General features: G+C 45.2%; 1 protein-coding gene across 5 annotated transcripts in view; it reads left to right on the forward strand.

Annotated features, from left to right (window-relative positions):
• LOC123995066 (protein FAM184A-like) overlaps positions 1-19,432 on the forward strand; it is a 137,829-nt gene that overhangs the window by 86,773 nt on the left and 31,624 nt on the right. For all 5 annotated transcript variants that reach the window (XM_046298358.1, XM_046298357.1, XM_046298361.1 and 2 more), the window contains exons 7-10: positions 9,858-9,980; positions 10,393-10,554; positions 11,285-11,406; positions 14,699-14,849. In XM_046298358.1, coding sequence (XP_046154314.1) covers positions 9,858-9,980; positions 10,393-10,554; positions 11,285-11,406; positions 14,699-14,849 — 558 coding nt within the window. The remainder of the gene's footprint in view (positions 1-9,857; positions 9,981-10,392; positions 10,555-11,284; positions 11,407-14,698; positions 14,850-19,432) is intronic.

A 19,432-nucleotide genomic window follows, 5' to 3' on the forward strand; every position in this document is an offset into this window, starting at 1 on the left:
AGAGTCCAGACCAATTTTGTGGACTCTAGTCACATGACTTGGGTTGAGTCTGACTCAAGTCACAAATTTGATGACTTGTGACTCGACTTAAAAGAAAAGAACTTGAGACTTTACTTAAACTTGGAGCCTCAAGACTCTGGACTCGACTTTGACTTGAGACTGATGACTTGAAATTATCTGGCCAGGTTTTGTAATGTTCTATCACTCGTTTTGTGGCACAGAGTCTATGGGGATTACTCTCTACGCAGCCAGAGACAGTAGCCGCAGCATCTCCCTTGCAAAAAAAGCCTGCATCAGATTGGCTAGTGAAACGTACACTCGGCGCTCTGATTGGACCAGCAAACTGTCAGTCAACACAGGTCAGGTGAAGATCTAGCGAACAGATTGCTGATTGGCTGAACACTTATAGGATAGGGTGCAGCGCAAACGTCAAAATATAGGGAGAGAGGATTGAAATAGGCTACGTGGCCTGGCCTGCGTTCCACGCTTTGGAGTCAGAATGTTGAATAAGCGAAAAGGATTATTCCATGTATGCACAGTGTTGAAATATCATTAATAATCATTCCGTTTGATTAAGACGAATGTAGCAAAGTATGTGGAAATGACCTTTTACATTGTAGAACCAGTGTATTGGTTGTAATTGCCAATTGGGTAATTGTATGGTCCTGAAAGAGTTCCTGTTAGACAGGTTCCATTTGGTTTTTCAACGGGAGGCTGTACAGTCTTGCCCTCTACCTGTGTCCGTTCAGATAGGACAGGTGGAGCCAGAGGCAGGTGCTATTTCTTTTTGGGATATTGCCTGTGTATATTTGGTCAATCTACTTGTAGGTTTTGTGTGATATGGCACTTTCACCATTGGATCACCAAGACCTGTAAATAAATCTACGCTCTGAGCACGTCAACCTGCCTTGCCTTCTGCTGATGTCACGCCCTTACGACTAATACAAGATCCCTATTTTTACAATGGGCTTATCAAAATGTCTTGTAGACAAATTCTTGAAAAGGACTGTCTGGTAGCCTTAATAAATAGACAAAGAGTTGTAGTCGAACAAATCGTTGTGCGAGACATGACTTGAAAACGTGCGACTCGACTTGACTCGCTCTTAGTAGGCACGACTTGACTCGAGCCTTGACCCGTTCTACTTGAGACTCGACTTGAACCTTGGACCTTGTGACTTGAGAGTTGCTTGTGACTTGAATAATAGTGACTTGGTCCCACCTCTGGTTTCAAGTAGGTGTTAATCAATCACACAGACACCACTGGAGAGAAAGAGAAAGAGTGGGGGAGAGAGAGTCATTACAATGGGCAGAACAGCCTCGCTTCCCTTCAAGCCCCTCCATGTCATTTGCATGCACGAATTCCAGGCTTCGCTTCTCTGATTTGGTTCTGCAGCTTGGCTGCCACTTGTCAAGGCAATCCCACGAGTGTTGAAAACAGCTCTGTGCTGGTGTACCTTTGAGTGTCCTCAAGTGCTGCCTGCCATACACACAGAACAGAAGGACTGTTATTATGGATGGCTAGTGGTTTGAAATCACATGGAAACAGATTGGTTATAATGGTTGACAACAGCCCCATCAAAAACATTTCCTATTTCCTTGCTGTCTGACAGCAGTAATGTGTGCTTGTCACCAGTCTCCCTCAGCTTTTAGGAACGTGTTTTGCTCAGATCTAGGTCTTCCTCCCTTTCCATTCCATCTCTATATGAGAGCCCAGTGCTATATGTCTCAGTAACTCCACTGGGTCTCAGTATCCCAGGCTGGGTCTCTGTATCCCCAGGCTGGGTCTCTGTTTCCCAGGCTGTGACTCTGTATCCCAGGCTTTGACTCTGTATCCCAGGCTGTGAGTCTGTATCCCAGACTGGGTCTCAGTATCCCATGACATTTTAATCCTAGTAAAAATGTCCTGTTTTAGGTAGAGGTCGACCAATTATGATTTTTCAAAGCCGATACCGATACCGATTATTGGAGGACCAAAAAATGCAGATGCCGATTAATCGGCCGATTTTATTTGTTTATTTATTTGTAATAATTACAACAATACTGAATTAACACTTATTTTAACTTAATATAATACATCAATAAAATCAATTTAGCCTCAAGTAAATAATGAAACATGTTCAATTTGGTTTAAATAATGCAAAAACTAAGTGTTGGAGAAGAAAGTAAAAGTGCAATATGTGCTATGGAAATATTCCCTAGAAAGGCCAAAACCTAGGAAGAAACCTAGAGAGGAACCAGGCTATGAGGGGTGGCCAGTCCTCTTCTGGCTGTGCCAGGTAGAGATTATAACAGAACATGGCCAAGATGTTCAAATGTTCATAAATGACCAGCATGGTCAAATAATAATAATCACAGGCAGAACAGTTGAAACTGGAGCAGTAGTACGGCCAGGTGGACTGGGGACAGCAAGGAGTCATCATGCCAGGTAGTCCTGAGGCATGGTCCTAGGGCTCAGGTTCTCCGAGAGAGAGGAAGAAAGAGAGAAAGAGATAATTAGAGAGAGCATACTTAAATTCACACAGGACACCAGGATAAGACAGGAGAAGTACTCCAGATATAACAAACTGACCCTAGCCCCCCGACACAAACTATTGCAGCATAAATACTGGAGGCTGAGACAGGAGGGGTCAGGAGACACTGTGGCCCCATCCGATGATACCCCCGGACAGGGCGAAACAGGAAGGATATAACCCCACCCACTTTGCCAAAGCACAGCCCCCACACCACTAGAGGGATATCTTCAACCACCAACTTACCATCCTGAGACAAGGCCGAGTATAGCCCACAAAGATCTCCGCCACGGCACAACCCAAGGGGGGGCGCCAACCCAGACAGGAAGATCACGTCAGTGACTCAATCCACTCAAGGGACACACCCCTCCTAGGGACGGCATGAAAGAGCACCAGTAAGCCAGTGACTCAGCCCCTGTAATAGCGTTAGAGGCAGAGAATCCCAGTAGAGAGAGGGGAACAGAGCCTTTCCGTTCACCTTCACACTCCTGGGCCAGACTACACGCAATCATATGACCCACTGAAGAGATGAGTCTTCAGTAAAGACTTAAAGGCTGAGACCGAGTTTGCGTCTCTCACATGGGTAGGCAGACCATTCCATAAAAATGGAGCTATGTATGAGAAAGCCCTCATTATTTCATTAACCTTTGACTATTGGATGTTCTTATAGGCACTTTAGTATTGCCAGTGTAACAGTATAGCTTCCGTCCCTCTCCTCGCTCCTCCCTGGGCTCGAACCAGCAACACAACGACAACAGCCACCCTCGAACCAGCGTTACCCATGCAGAGCAAGGGGAACAACTACTAGTAGGCTCAGAGCGAGTGACGTTTGAAACGCTATTAGCGCGCGCAAACTAGCTAGCCATTTCACTTCAGTTACACCAGCCTCATCTCGGGAGTTGATAGGCTTGAAGTCATAAACAGTGCAATGCTTGACGCACAACGAAGAGCTGATGGCAAAACACACGAAAGTGCCGTTTGAATGAATGTTTACGCGCCTGCTTCTGCCTACCACCGCTCAGTCAGATACTTAGATACTTGTATGCTTGTATGCTCAGTCAGATTATATGCAACGCAGGACACGTTAGATACTAATATCATCAACCATGTGTAGTTAACTAGTGATTATGATTGATTGTTTTTTTATAAGATAAGTTTAATGCTAGCTAGCAACTTACCTTGGCTTACTGCATTCGCGTAACAGGCAGTCTCCTTGTGGAGTGCAACGAGAGAGAGGCAGGTCACGAGGTTGCAAGATTGGATCCTCCGAGCTGACAAGGTGAAAATCTGTCGTTCTGCCCCTGAACGAGGCAGTTAACCCACCGTTCCTAGGCCGTCATTGAAACTAAGAATGTGTTCTTAACTGACTTGCCTAGTTAAATAAAGGTTAAATTAAAATAAATATAAATAATATTTAAAAATCGCCGCCCAAAAATACCGATTTCCAATTGTTATGAAAACTTTAAATCGGCCCTAATTAATCGGCCATTCCGATTAATCGGTCGACCTCTAGTCTTAGGTCAATTAGGATCACCCCTTTATTTTAAGAAGGTGAAATGTCAGAATAATAGTAGGGAGAATTATTTATTTCAGTTTCAGCTCTTTCATCACATTCCCAGTGGGTCAGAAGTTGACACACACTCAATTAGTATTTGGTAGCATTGCCTATAAATTGTTTAACTTGGGCCAAACCTTTCGGGAAGCCTTCCACAAGCTTCCAACAATAAGTTGGGGGAATTTTGGCCCATTCCTCCTGACAGAGCTGGTGTAATTGCGTCAGGTTTGTAGGCCTCCTTGCTCGCACACACTTTGTCAGTTTTGCCCACACATTTTCTATTGGTTTGAAGTCAGGGCTTTGTGATGGCCACTCCAATACCTTGACTTTGTTGTCCTTAAGCCATTTTCCCACAACTTTGCAAGTATGCTTGGGGTCATTGTCCATTTGGAAGACCCATTTGATACCAAGCTTTAACTTGCTGACTGATGTCTTGAGATGTTGCTTCAATATATCCACATAATTTTCCTCCCTCATGATGCCATCTATTTTGTGAAGTGCACCAGTCCCTCCTGCAGCAATGCACCCCACGACATGATGCTGCCACCCCCATGCTTCACGGTTGGGATGGTGTTCTTCAGCTTGCAAACATAACGATGGTCATTATGGCCAACAATTCTATTTTTGTTTCATCAGACCAGAGGACATTTGATATATATGATATTTGTCCCCATGTGCGGTTGCAAACCAGTCTGGATTTTTTTATGGCGGTTTTGAAGCAGTGGCTTCTTCCTTGCTGAGCCGCCTTTCAGGTTATGTCGATATAGGACTCGTTTTACTGTGGATATAGATACTTTTGTACCTGTTTCATCCAGCATTTTCACAAGGTCCTTTACTGTTGTTCTGGGATTGATTTTCACCTTTCGCACCAAAGTACGTTCATCTCTATGAGACAGAACGCGTCTCCTTCCTGAGCGGTATGACGGATGCGTGGTCCCATGGTGTTTATACTTGCGTACTATTATTTGATGAACGTGGTACCTTCAGGCATTTGGAAATGGCTCCCAAGGATGAACCAGACTTGTGGAGGTCTACAATTTATTTCCTTGAGGTCTTGGCTGATTTCTTTTGATTTTCCCATGATGTCAAGCAAAGAGCCACTGAGTTTGAAGGTAGTACTTGAAATACATACAAAAATACAGGTACACCTCCAATAGACTCAAATGATGCTTCTAAAGCCATGACATCGTTTTCTGTCATTTTCCAAGCAGTTTAAAGGCACAATCAACTTAGTGTATGTAAACTTCTGACCCACTGGAACAGTGAAATAATCTGTCTGTAAACAATTGTTGGAAATATTACTTGTGTCATGCACAAAGTAGATGTCCTAACAGACTTGCCAAAACTATAGTTTATTAACCAGAAATGTGTGGAGAGGTTGAAAAACAAGTTTTAATGACTCCAACCTTAGTGTATGTAAACTTCTGACTTCAACTGTATATATCTTAGGCTGTGTCTGTGTCTCAGTCCAGACTATTCTCTGTGTGTGTCAGGGTCCAGAGCTCTGCTGCCTCAGTTCCAGTCCTGCAGGAGGACAGGGAGGCGGCAGAGCAGGTAGTGGCTTTGTATCTGGCCTAGCTCCCACGCCTCATTTACCACTACAATGAGAACTCATCTCCCCACCCCGCCCCCGCTTTGTTCTACCCAACCACTCAGACACACACAGCACCAGAACCGACATCAGCCTGCGCCAAGGTGTTGGAGACGGCTGACATGCACCCTCACACATCCATTCTGCACCTCACTACAGAAAACCCCGCTCTGACTCCATGGAACACTGAGAAGCGTTTCTATCTGCTTGAAAACATCTGCCACACTGATATGACTAAACTGTCTGTTTTGATAACATATGAAATGAAATGACTCAGAAGACATGCACGATTGACTCAGCCAAAATGCAATCTGTCATCTTTTTGCTTCTCTGCTCCGAGGCTGCGAAAGGCTTCAGTCAACTCATCCCCCTCCAACATGGTTGTATTATTTAGTGTTTACGTCATTTATAAAAAGTCCGCATAACAGATATTGGGTTGAGCCGCTGTAATTAGGCTTGTTTATATCAGGGCTGGCCAACCTAACACCATTGTTTGGAGTTAAAGCCTTTTCAGCTCAGAAAAACAAGACTGTCTGTACTGGCCCATGATGGCTGCTTGAAGGGAGGGAAGATGGGAAAGACCACTCTTCTCAGAGAGTTTGAAGGATGACAGAGGCTCTCCTCAGACACATTGGAAAGTGTGTGTGTGTGTGTGTGTGTGTGTGTGTGTGTGTGTGTGTGTGTGTGTGTGTGTGTGTGTGTGTGTGTGTGTGTGTGTGTGTGTGTGTGTGTGTGTGTGTGTGTGTGTGTGTGTGCGTGCGTGCGTGCGTGCGTGTGCGTGCGTGCGTGCGTGCGTGCGTGCGTGCGTGCGTGCGTGCGTGCGTGCGTGCGTGCGTGCGTGCGTGCGTGTGTGTGTTTCGGGCACACAAATCAGCCTGGTCATTCTACATTGTCAACAGATTTACCAGTGGCACCTCACATCTCCCTGTTTAGCCTTATTGTTTTAAATAGGAGGAAATGGAGGTAGCAACCCCTTTTGTTCCTCCACCAGGATAGTATTTGAGTTCCTGGAGTCTAATTTGCATAAGCCCATAGTGGAGGAAGATAGACTCCTCACCGAGTGCTTAGGCTGTTTCCAGGAACCATATCTCAGGGAGACAAATGTCAGTCGCTCTCCTTTGTCAGGACGAAGGTGGAGGTCTCCGAGACAGAACGGAGAAATGCTTTATTGTCATTGATTAGACTAGCGCCCAGAGAGAAAAAGAAAGAGAGCGATGCCTCGGCAACTATCACCTGCACTGCTGCTTATCATATCCTCTCCTCACGCTCCCCAACAGAGATGCAGGACAGGGTGAGAGCGAGCGGATAGTTCATGTAGGAGAGGGCTTATGTTTGTGCGCCGGTGAGTCAGAGTCACAAATAGCAGTTTGACGAGTCGACGCGTCGGCTGACATCCTATTTTGGGCGGACTCCTTGAGGCTCTTCCTCTTCTCCCCTCTACGCACAGCACAGCAAGAGGAGGAGGAAGGAAAGGCAATTTGTCATCCTTCTGTCCCAAGACGTGGTCATGAGTCACCTCCTTGGCTGGCATCGCCACGGTGTGGGAAGGACCTTTACTGTTGACACTGAGGTAGAACTAGTGACTAGTCAAAATACCATGGGCGGCTGACAGCGTAGACTTAGTGCGGCACAAACTTTTAGCCGTTTTAAAGAGTATGCACTATTCAAGAACTGTGCGCAAGGTGAACTCAGTGACTTTGCTTGAAAGCCGCCACACACACACACACACACACACACACACACACACACACACACACACACACACACACACACACACACACACACACACACACACACACACACACACACACACACACACACACACACACACAAACACACTACCATTGACACTCAGTGGGAAGAAAATAGGGGAAGACGCTAATGAGATTAACGGCCTCATGTCTTGACTCTTGTTTTGGAGGGATAGTATCATGCAAAATAGATAAGCTCCTATTTGCATATGAGTGTGCTCTGGAAGATGAGAGCTCTAAATCATGTACTCTTCAACCACACATACTGTACATAAAGTGTGCAGAGCAGTTCTCTCTGAATATGGTGGAACTATACATTATTCAGTTAGCTCTACTTAGTACACCATGCTGACAAGTCTGCTGCTCATGCAGATAGATACTGCCTTTTTCAGATCACACTTTTAAGTATCTTGTCTATTTAATATTCTGTGTGATATGTATTCTTCCCAGTTTTTGGTCATGGGAAAGCATTAAAGGGACTTGTAAATTAATCATATGTACCCATTCATTCTGGAAGAATATAACGTATCAATGCCCCCGGAGCTTAGTTCAACTGTCACACCCCATCAGAACCCAAAATATAAGCAACAAGGTAAAGGTAAACAAACTCTGTATGGCCTGAAACCATGGTTAAACTATCATTTTGATATCATGGGTAGTCAGTCCATGCATCCATAGCTCTTGAGAGTGGTTACATTTCTTCAGCCCTATCCCTCAGATTTTTACAGAAACAGTGGCGGGGAGAATGCTTTGTGATTGTTTCAACTGCGGATTGCCTCCTTAAGAGAAGATACTGAGGCAAAGGATCATGTATTATCAATCACCATCTGTATCAGAGGAAGTTCATATTGGAGCGGACAAGGTTCACACAGTAGTCTGAGTCACTAGTCGGCTCAATGAATTTCCTATTTATTTGGCAGTCATTGATTTAGCTTCAAGGCGTCTTTTCGGAGTGCTATACCAGTAATGTAAGCATGAAAGTGATCAAGTATTCTGCTTTGTAAATGATGTATGCTTATATGAAGTGTTTTCAGTGATGTCCACAGTCGAATGTTCAGCGCTGACAGTAACAGATGCAGAGCTGTTGAGAATTTCACAAGCGAATCGTCGTCTGGTGCAGTAATTACATTTCCATCCCTGGTAAAAAAAAGTTGCCACTGTGCACTTCTTCCATCTCCAGAGGCTTGTCTTCCTATGGCAATGTCTACTTATCATACTGTCACTGGGGTGTCATCCACTGACACAAATATCCTGCAATGGGAGTGAAATGGTAGACTAGACATCTAACCCGTATCAAGAATGTCTGAAGGCCACATTTACTCCGTGATATCTCACCGTCACAGCGAGAAATCTTTTCTACCCCCGGAAAATTGAGTTCCAGAATGTGACATTGCCCTTATCAGTGAAACTCTGCATAATTGATTTGATTTACAGACATCCTTGTTCTGGGTGCCTGATGTTGCGTACAGCACCAGTCAAAAGTTTGGACACACTTTGTCAAGAGTGTGCAACACTGTCATCAAGGCAAAGGGTGGCTACTTTGGAGAATCTTAAATATAAAATATATTTTGATTTGTTTAACACTTTTTTGGGGTTACTAAATGTGTTATTTTTGTCTTCACTATTATTCAACAATGTAGAATTTTTTAAAAAATTTAAAAGAAAAACCATTGAATGAGTAGGTGTCCAAACCTTTGACTGGTACGGTGTATAATGAACTCACGTCATCCCTTTTCCCAGCAGGATAGTAGCCCTTTCCTGCAGTCAATGGGTGACTCATGGGTGATGGTCAATGGGTGACTCATGGGTGACAGTCAATGGGTGGAATGTTATTAATATTTATTATTAAGATCATTAAAAATATATATATATTGAAAATGTGGTGTTTCTATGTCAAATGGTTTTGTTATATTTCAGTCTTCTGTGATGTCTATAAAGTGTGATAATGGGATGCAAACTCAAAAAGTATTATTTTGTTAAGCCCATAACCATGTGTGTGAGGTGTATACTTTTGTTTCAAGGTAGATATGTTTAAGACTACCAAGAAACATTCTGTTTGACCCTGATTTAGCCCACTGCAGTAAAAGGTTAGCCACCTACCCAGGGGTACAACATGAATGTGTCACTTGGGATTGGAGCATACACACACACAGACACACACAGTCTCCTAAATTATTACAGCTCCCAAGCCCTTCTGAGTCCATATTACACAAGATTGTTTTACACGGATGCTGACAAAACTCTTAGTAGTGTGTAAATGTGAATAATACCAACCATTATCCTTTCATGTACTAGTGAATCCTTTTACTCTGGCTTTGATTTTCCTCTAAAAGCACAGCTATTGCAGCCATATTTACTAAGTATTTAAATTCATAAAAATACTTTGATTAGCCCTGTAATGGTTATTGTGCTGGTATTATTATAACAGAGTCTTTGGGGTTTGTCTACAGGAAATGGAGCAGCAGTTTGAGAGGGAGAGGCTCTCATTGGAGGAGCAGGAGAACCATCTCAGACAGCAACTGGACAGCCTGAAGGAGGAGCTCGCCACCAAACTTGAACAAGCCAATCAGGAGGTCAGTCAGGAGCCACCCAACCTATCACATCTCTCCTCTTGCTCCTCTCATTTTGTCGGGGCCATTTGTTGTGGTCGTCCGGACAAACAAAGTTTGCTGCTGTCAACAGCAGGTGATAAAAAAATGTCTCGGCTCATTTGAGGTGCAGATTCCACACTCATATCTATTACAAAAGGGAATGTATTTTACTACCAGGTCATTAGAAAGGGAGATTTCACTGAAAAACTATATTTTGGTATTTGTTTTCATTAATCCACTGTTAATACAGTCCCAAAATGTTTTGCATGTCAGCAGTCAAACTATCAAGATATCATCATGATGACATGGCTGGTGACAATTATGCTTTCCCTTTTACAGCTGTTTTTAAAGCCTGTCTGAGATGTATGATATAATCTGTCCGTTCTGTGTGCAGGTGTTGCGCCTGCAGGAGCTGGTGAAGGAGGGTGAGCAGGGTATGGGTACAGCAGAGGGACACATCACCAACCTGAAGGAGGCCCAGGACAAACTAGCGGAGGAGCTGGACGCTACCAGGGCCAGACTGAGAGAGACCAGCAACCTGCTGACCGCCCTGCAGGTGAGAGCACCAACAATGCATACATGCATACACACACACACACACATTCTCCCCTGGGCCTTGTGTGGTTCTCCTCATCAGGGAGGCATTGGAGAATCCATCAGCAAACCCTAATGAATTCCCTTCCCCATTCACTCTTCTGACTGAGGATTTATTCATTGTACATCATGTTTATTTATGGGGGGGGGTAATAAACTTGATCTGTACTGAATTGATCTCCTAGCCTTGAGTCTGTTCCCAGACGAAATCCATCACATCCACCTGCTTTGTCCCAGATTACAATTCTTGATATGCCAAGCAGACTATCCAGCAGCTTTGGATTGGCATACCTAATCAGACTCCGACTCTGAATTATGTTCTCATCTTTAAGGAGCCCATATGGCTTTGGCAGTTCATTAGAAGGCTGCTCTTCAGACTAGCTCTCCCATGCCGTTGACCTTCTGTGGCTCCTCTCCCTCTCTCCCTCTCTACTCTCTCCATTCCCTCTCTCCCTCTTTCCCCCCTCTCTCTCATCTCTCTGGGCCTGTATAATGAAGCAGACTCTAGTCTGGATGTCAGGGGAAGTGTGCAGCAATGAGAATTGATGGCTGTGGAGCCGAGTTCCTCTTTTGTTCAGTCCTGTCCATAGAGGTTTAGATCCCATGCTCAGTTGTCTTGTTTATCACGAGAGCTAATATCACAACCCCTTTCTTTCTTCCCCTCTTTCTCTCTCTCTCTCTCTCTCTTTCAGGGAGAGATGGAGGCCCAGAAGAAGCAGCACGAGGCTAAAGTCATTACCACTAAAGAGGACGAGAAACTCAAGATGGACAAGATGGCACTGGAACTGGAGCTCAAGTGGACCGAGACGTTAAGGTGTGTATGTGTGTGTCCTTGGCCCCGGGGTGGATTTGATGAGATGTGCCAGGGATGGCGATGGACAGGGTGAGTGAAAGAGTTTGGCTTGGAGTAATTGAAAGTCACAATGAGGCGAGTGCCACCATGATACACCATGGTAATGATACTAGTCCAGGCCCGGTCCCTGATCCCAGCCCAGAAAGAGGTCCTCCTCTCCCTGACTCTGAGGATTATGAACGGATGGCTTCATTTAGAAAGAGCCAGCGCTGCACCACAGATTATAACCACTGGAATGACCATTGGAATTATCTTCAGAGGGCTCAAATCCACACATTTCAAAAGAGTAATAAGTGAACACTGTACTGTAATACTGTAGCTAGCTTGGTCCCACATTGTGTGCACATGAAAGAGGAGTGGGAGGATAGGTCCCGTGAGAAATCAGACTGCCCCAAAATATTTCTATCTCTCTTTTCTTTTAAAGAGTTCATTTCCCACAACATTTGTTCAGCCAATGCCCTCGCTTATCTCAAAATGGGCTACTCTGCTGAAGCAATGGCGGGTGTTCACCAAGTGAGCAGACCGAGCATCTCACTGCCGCCGCCGCTGCTGCTGCCTGTTCTGGCTCAAAGGAGAAAGACAGGATGGTAATGAGGTTCATATGAGATATGGATTTGAGCCCGATTAACAAGGAGGCCCTGACAAGCCACTGCCTATGAATTTCAAGTGGAAAAGGGTTTTGTTGTCACATTTGAATCTCAATGCCTTTACAGCAGGGACATGTGAATCGGGGTGTGAACAGACCTGCAGCTCAGAGATTTGAGACTGGGGAGGAGGAGGAAGATCATCCCAGCTCATCAGACAGAGTCCAATTAGTGTCTGTCTCCCTTGCTGGGGTCAATTAATGTCTTAATACAGTATTAGGGATTCCTGATTAGGCTCTGCTACACATGGAGTTCTACTATAACACCATCCAGACAGGCATTGGCTCAAAGTTCTCTGTCCTTTTCTTCATCTCTTGCACCGTAATTACGTTTAATTGACCCTCCTCTCTCAATGTTCATCTTTCACAATTGCATTCCCCTTCAGCCCCTTTTCATTTTGACCCTATGAATTGGAATTTATACGTTGCGTTTGGTGAATTTGACATGCTCCGTAATTCTGACAGCATTTTGGTGTTTTAAATAATGTCAGGTAGTAATTTAAAAAAAGACATCATTGAAGACAGCGTATGCTTCTCCTTCTTCTTTAGTAAAGCATAATGCAAATAGCAACCTTCGGGGTTCTGATTGTACTTGTGTGTTTCTGTACAGCACCTGGTTGTGTCCTTTCACACCACTGTCACTGAATAGTATTATTGTTTTCTGGTGTTAATGTCTGCAGTTATTCAACTCAACTTCACCTCTCCAGTTCATTGAGTTTGTCTGCGGTCCTGCCCTCATTTCTTCTTATCACCATGTATAACTCGAGCCAACAGGCCACTCAGAATGAAAGCGAGCGAGAGAGAGAGATGAAAGAGAGAGAGAGAGAGAAAGAGGCAAAGGAAGAGGGAGAGATATTCACGTCTCCCTCTTTACCGTCCTCTGTTCGAGGCTCTTCTCTTTCATCTCCTGCGACGGCCTGTCAGAAACATCTCTCCTCCTGCTCCTCACAGGGAGCTAGACTGGTGATGTGGAGGGAGATGCAGAGATACCAGAGCCCCTACCCACATTAAAGCCTCCTGCAATGTTTACCTTACGTAATGGTGGGCTTGAACATGAACAGCATTTGCAAGCGGAACAATCCAGTTGGGCAGCACCACCACACTGCACCGCAGTGCCTTTGACAGCCTTTCAAGTGCCTCAACCGCAAGAGATGCGTGTGTGTCATCTGGCACACCGGCACAGCCAACACACATACACGGAGAATGCGCACACACAAGGGGACCGAGAATAATTTTGCTGAGAGAGATAGACATCTAAGATCCACTATTTCAGGCAGATAGAATATAAGAGGAGGCTCCTTTACTGAGTGTTTCCATGCGGTGATGTCAGAACCGGGTATAATGAACTTCAGTAGCGATTTACCTCAGAGTCAAACTAAGCCTTTGTGAGAGATGCCTGGCGTCGATGTGCGCCAGAAGTTGGGGAAAGAAGCCATGTTGCTGTTTAGACAGCGAGTTGATGGCCTCCATTTGTGGCCGTCTGCCTGTCCTCTCTGCTGCTGTCTGATGTTGACTGAAAGCTTTGATCTTAACGGGGCCGGCTGATTTACACACATGCCTCCTTCCTTCTCGCTACATCCTCCTTCATTATCCTTCCTCCCTTCTTCTCCGTCCTCCATTCTCGGGCCTCCATACTGCCTACCTAGTCTACACACTCACCCCCTTCCTCCCATCTCCTCCACTCACCAGGTGCTGAGTGCACGCACTCACCCTGACGCTCATCTGCTTGTAGGGAACGGCGAAAACTCTGTCAGCGCCACACGTTTAACGACGCCATTCTCTGCTAAATAACGATTAACATGCAGTCTGTGCAGCGCCACTAAACGCGTGGGCATTGAGTAGCGCTGACACGGCGAGGTGGGAGGCGTTTGCATGGCGCCGTGGGGAATCGTACACTCTGCTCCGCTCCCAAGGATGTGGACTCTGAACACCCCCGGAGTTCCGACAGACAGCGGCTCGCTGGAAATGTTCAGCAATTACAGGACATACTGTTATCCTCTTAGAAAACCTCCGTCCCAGGCTGCGCTGTGTACAGACCGACGCATGCATTAACATCGACATACTGTATCAGATGGATGGGAGTGTCAGCCCCAATCTCTCTTCTCTCTAATGATTGGCTGTCTGCGCAGTCTGCTCTGGAGCGAAGTGCAGATGCATTCTGTTTATGAAGTATGCACACAACGCCAGATTTTCCTAACAAATGTTTAATGTTGGCCTGTGTTGCGTTGTTCGTCCTAATGAGAAGTGGCGTTGGTAAAAGGGTCTTATCACAGCCACATACAGTATAACATATTTACTAGATGGTCTTTTCATGCATGTGCTCTTGCAAGCATGACTTGCATGATAATAATAATTATTTGTCAACGTAATCCTAACCCTAGCTAAAACAGGGTTCTGCTGCATATGGTTTGCAGCGGCTTTACTGATTTGGAATGAATGACAATATATTACTAGTACATTAATGCTACTACTATATATTACTACATGGAATTATTTAAAAAATGGTTTTCTTTGTTGCATTATGTTGATCCCCTGACCCCTGTGTGATTTTTATTGTCTTCTGTATGCTTCATCTAATGGTAATTGTGTGCATTTGGTGTGTGTCCACAGGCAGGAGTGTAAGAAGCTACGTGAGGAGCTAAGGGAGGATCATGAGGATGACAAGCGGGCAGCCCTCTCCCAGCTGGCCCAGAACAAGGAGCAGGAGCTGGGCAGTGCCCGTGAGAGCTGGCAGAGGAAGGTGGAGGACCTACTGGAGCAGGTAAGAGACAGTCCACCCTCACCCTGCTGCACCACACTACAGCTGGTCCCTGTGATATAGAGGTGTTCTTGGGTCCAAAAAGTTGAACCCATTACGGAATGGACCCGGTGCATTCCTCCCCAGATCCTACCCAAATAAATAAATGTCAAAAATATATGGACCAGAGGACAACCGGACCTGGCCCCGTATAGAGCCTTTTCGGGTCCAGACTCGGTCTGATCCGGTCCGAGTGAGGGAAGCAGCAGATAATTAAAAAAATGTACTACGTTAACTGAAGCTGTTTATGCAGGCAATGGGGGAGGGGAATGAAGGAGCAGCAAGCGGGGCAGGGGTCGTGTGTGTGTTTATATGTGGCTGAATGGCACGAAGAGGAGGGAGAGAGCGACCGCAGCAACCAAGCCAACTCGTGCTAGTTACTAACTTTTAGCTGCCAAAGCTAGGTTATTTATCAACCAATCTGATTACATAGCACCTGTTTTGACTGCATCAAACCATGAAGAGAAGCTAGCTAGTTAAGACAGTTGGGTTGGCTAATTGAGGCTACTTGTGTGCCGCACCATGGGCCTCCCGGTCGCAGCCGGCTCGAACCCAGAATCTCTGGTGGCACAGCTAGCACTGCTATGCAGTGCCTTAGACCACTGCACCACCCGGGAGGCTACACGTTTAACTTTTAATTCCGTCATTTTAGTTTCATCTTCCATTGATCTCTTAACTTGCTTGCCACCGCACACACAGAGCCAGAGGCTAGTGACCCTTTGATGACTTGTGATTGGCTACATGCGCCACTCTCGTGAAAAGACTGAGCAGCAGCATACAATTCTCTCTCTCTCTCTCTCTCTCTCTCTCTCTCTCTCTCTCTCTCTCTCTCTCTCTCTCTCTCTCTCTCTCTCTCTCTCTCTCTCTCTCTCTCTCTCTCTCTCTCTCTCTCTCTCTCTCTCTCTCTCTCTCTCTCTCTCTCTCTCTCTCTCTCTCTCTCTCTCTCTCTCTCTCTCTCTCTCTCTCTCTCTCTCTCTCTCTACTGCAGCAGTCACGTTCAGTTCTGTAATTATAATTACACATACCTGAGACCCGTGACAATCAAATCCACTCTGACCTAGATCTGAGAGTCAACTACAGAATTTCGGATCCGACCCGGTTGGGTCACGGGTTTTCGGCTGGAGCTGTGAAGACCTTGACTGTGATATACACAGCGTACTCAGCCCCATGTCAACATTATGACTGGGCTCCAGGAAACATGGAGAGTAAAAGAACTACGTAATTTGTCTGTTCACTAGTCCCATCAATGCAAAAGTTTTGTTGAGCTGGGATTTATATAGGGATTCCGTGACTACTTTACATACTGTAAGGTAAAGAGCATAGGTTATACATTTTCACCACTTAACCCAAAATCTAATGAAACATTTTGGAAGTGTATGTCATACCATATTAAACTGTCCACTTCCAAATGTCCATGAATTAGGTGAGAGGAGAATGCTCAGGGCCTCGCCGTACACATATGCAGATACCAGCCATGACAATGAAAGACTGCTGAGAAGCCCGTTCTGTTACTTAGCTGTAACTCCCACCACAGCTATAGCTAGCACTGTCACTCACACAAAGTGTATGAAGATGAAAAACATGGTGAATTTATTGGATATCTATTCAAATTATGACATTTGAAGTCTTCCCAAAATGGCACTGGCAGCCCTGTGAAGGGGACTGAATGGGCCAATCAAATCGAATTCAAAACGAAAACTTTTAATGCACTTCTACTTGCTAATTGCATTAACATTCAGGGCATTTCACAGATAATAATTAGGTTTGACAGTAGAAAGTCATTTCATGTGTTTTTTTACTGAACTGAGATATCACCATATTGCACAGTGTCTTGTCATCCATTCAAACATTGAAATAGGCAGTGCTGCTCATCTTTTCCTTTTGTTTTCAATCATCTGGAGAAAAAGGGCTCCTCTGTCCTCACCAACTTGGCCATCCCTCATGATACTCCAACCACTCCCTGACAAAGAGCTACCCTAACCTGGCCTCCCTCCCCTCTGCACCTTTTATATCTCTTTGGCCTTTATTTTGACATGGTTAACTCCTGAATGTTTCCCTGTGTTCCTGTGTATTTTGTTCACACCCATAGCGCCACTCAGCTCAGTGAAGCTTAACATAAGTCAATCATGTAAGCATGAAACACACTGAAAATCTCACTGCCGATAGACTCCCGATAAGTACTTATCACAGTGGGAGGCTGTTCCTTCTCTTGCTAGTCCAAAAGCGATAGATGCTGCGTGCCAATCCGGTAGCGATGAACCTACGGATTCAACTTGTAGAATCGCTATGCTTGTCAGTGGTCTACAACTTGACTTTGAGCTAATCAGAGAGCACGACCCCCAAGAGGGGAGCCAACAAAAAAAAAAGGAAAATGAGGGCATTTCCTCCGTACATCTACGGATGAGCCAGTCACACTTTATATGCAATGTAGGCTATGGGATGGTAACTAGCTAAGTGCACAGACGCAATGCACACAAAACTAAGCACTTCCTCCAAGATAGCGAACCACTGTAGCTAGTATTGACGTTAGAATTAAATCACAATGGATTAGCTAGTTTCCATGAAACAGTTGCCTGTGTTAGCTGCTGAGTTAGTGCAGTGTCCTTAGCTAGCTAGCTATGTTGCCCTATTTAGCGAATATGCTAATGTTAGCTAGCTAGCTAAACATTTGGCTATCAGCTGGCACTTGCAGTATGGGATTATGGAGAGTGAATTAAATTGTTTCTTCGTCGTCTAGCTAAGTAGTTATCAAGCAGTGGCCATCTGGCTAGTATCAACATGGTCTTTCTACAAAATAGCAACATTAGCGTAGATAACTTGGAATCTAGACCATAAGCAATACCGCCACAACGCACACAGATATGCATTGCCAAACAATGCTACTGCCACCTTCTGGTTTGGAGTGTTTAGTATTTTAGGCTGAGTGGCTGACTACTTCCAAGGTCTTTGCTGTGTGAACACAAATTAGATTGACTGCCGACACTCTGTTCAGAGGTGCTAAGTGCTGTCGGCAGGCAAACTTTGGTGTGTCTGAGCTTTTAGTCTACTTACACACCTGCTCCACTTGGCACTCTTTGTTTCTCCCTCACTACAGTGTGTTTACAGACAAATACCAGTATATTCAACTGGTGTGCGTGGCTAGCATGATGGCGTGGTGTGGACTTGGCCTGGTTTGCCCTAACGGTGCTGGTTTTACAGCGTCCATTTTCCTTTCGTTACAGTGTGCTGTACGCAGGTGAGTGCTTCTTGTGGGGGACACTTGCAGTGTTGAATGTGCCAACGTGTGTGTGTGTGGTTTCTCTCTTCACTTCTTGTCTCTATACTGAGAGGGTTGTTATAGAACCACTGTGACTGGTTGCTACTGCAGTGAACCAACGTCACCCAGTTCCCAGGCAACACGCATGAAACACTGATTACCTAAATCTGCCTTCTTCTGAAAATTGATATTCTCTTTCTGCTCTGTAACTGACTCTTGGTGCACTTCCCACTGGGGTGTTTTCCTCTTCTTGACACTGTGAAAGGTGTATATTTCTGTTATTTTGATGAGACAGAATTACAGCCTCTCTGAGTGGCGTGTGATTTACTGTACCTCCTGCTCTCTTTGTTGTGCCATAATAACCACATCTGAGTCGCCTCTGAGTTAGGAATGTTGCTGTTTGCGCTCAGGTCCCAATGGAAGGCATTCAGCAGCCTCTTATCCCTCTACACAAGTGGTTGTGATTCTATCAGGGATGACGAGTAGTGCCATTTTGATAGTAGTTACACATTTTGCCCTGCAGCAGATGACTCTGATAATAAGGCACACAGTGAGCATTACAGCTATACAGATCCTGTGTGTCGCCTCTTGTTCACTCGAAGGTATTGATTCTAAGGGAGGTGTGAATGTCTTCTGTCAATGGCCCCACTTTAGTGTCAGCAGCACCACTAAAACCCACTAGTCCCTCTCTGGCATGAACCCACAGACACGTCCACTGACTCCACTTAGATCACTGCAGTGTGTCTTGACATGTCCACAGTATCACTGTGTTATGTTCCGCCCAGAGCCAAACAAATACACGTCACTGCATTATTACATTGATAATGCACTGTGCACTCCATACTGTTTGTTGTCCACGTTTTCTATTACGCAGATGCTGGAAAAATCTATGCATATGGGGGGGGAAGGACGGCATTCTAACTCTGAGCTCCTACTTAACGGTGTAGCTCCAGATGCTTCCGTACAGCTAGCAGCAGAGTCACGGTGACTTATGGAGGTGTCACCACCCTGGATCTTTTCCTCGCACACGTTCCACCTGTCCTGCTTAGGGCCCGGTCGGTCTCATTATTCACATTAATAATACTCTGTAGTAATAGGCTGTAACTCCTAATGAGGCCTGGCTGATTAATGTGGAGTGACTGAGGTCTCATGTTAATCACACACTGAGCTGTTGATCACACGTACACAACAGTACGTGTAGGGTGCCGACAAACGTTGCAAAGCAGCAGTGGTGTAAAGTACAGTGGGGCAAAAAGTATTTAGTCAGCCACTAATTGTGCAAGTTCTCCCA

Source organism: Oncorhynchus gorbuscha, linkage group LG14 (assembly GCF_021184085.1).
Source record: "Oncorhynchus gorbuscha isolate QuinsamMale2020 ecotype Even-year linkage group LG14, OgorEven_v1.0, whole genome shotgun sequence".
In the NCBI taxonomy this organism is placed as follows: Eukaryota; Metazoa; Chordata; class Actinopteri; order Salmoniformes; family Salmonidae; genus Oncorhynchus; species Oncorhynchus gorbuscha.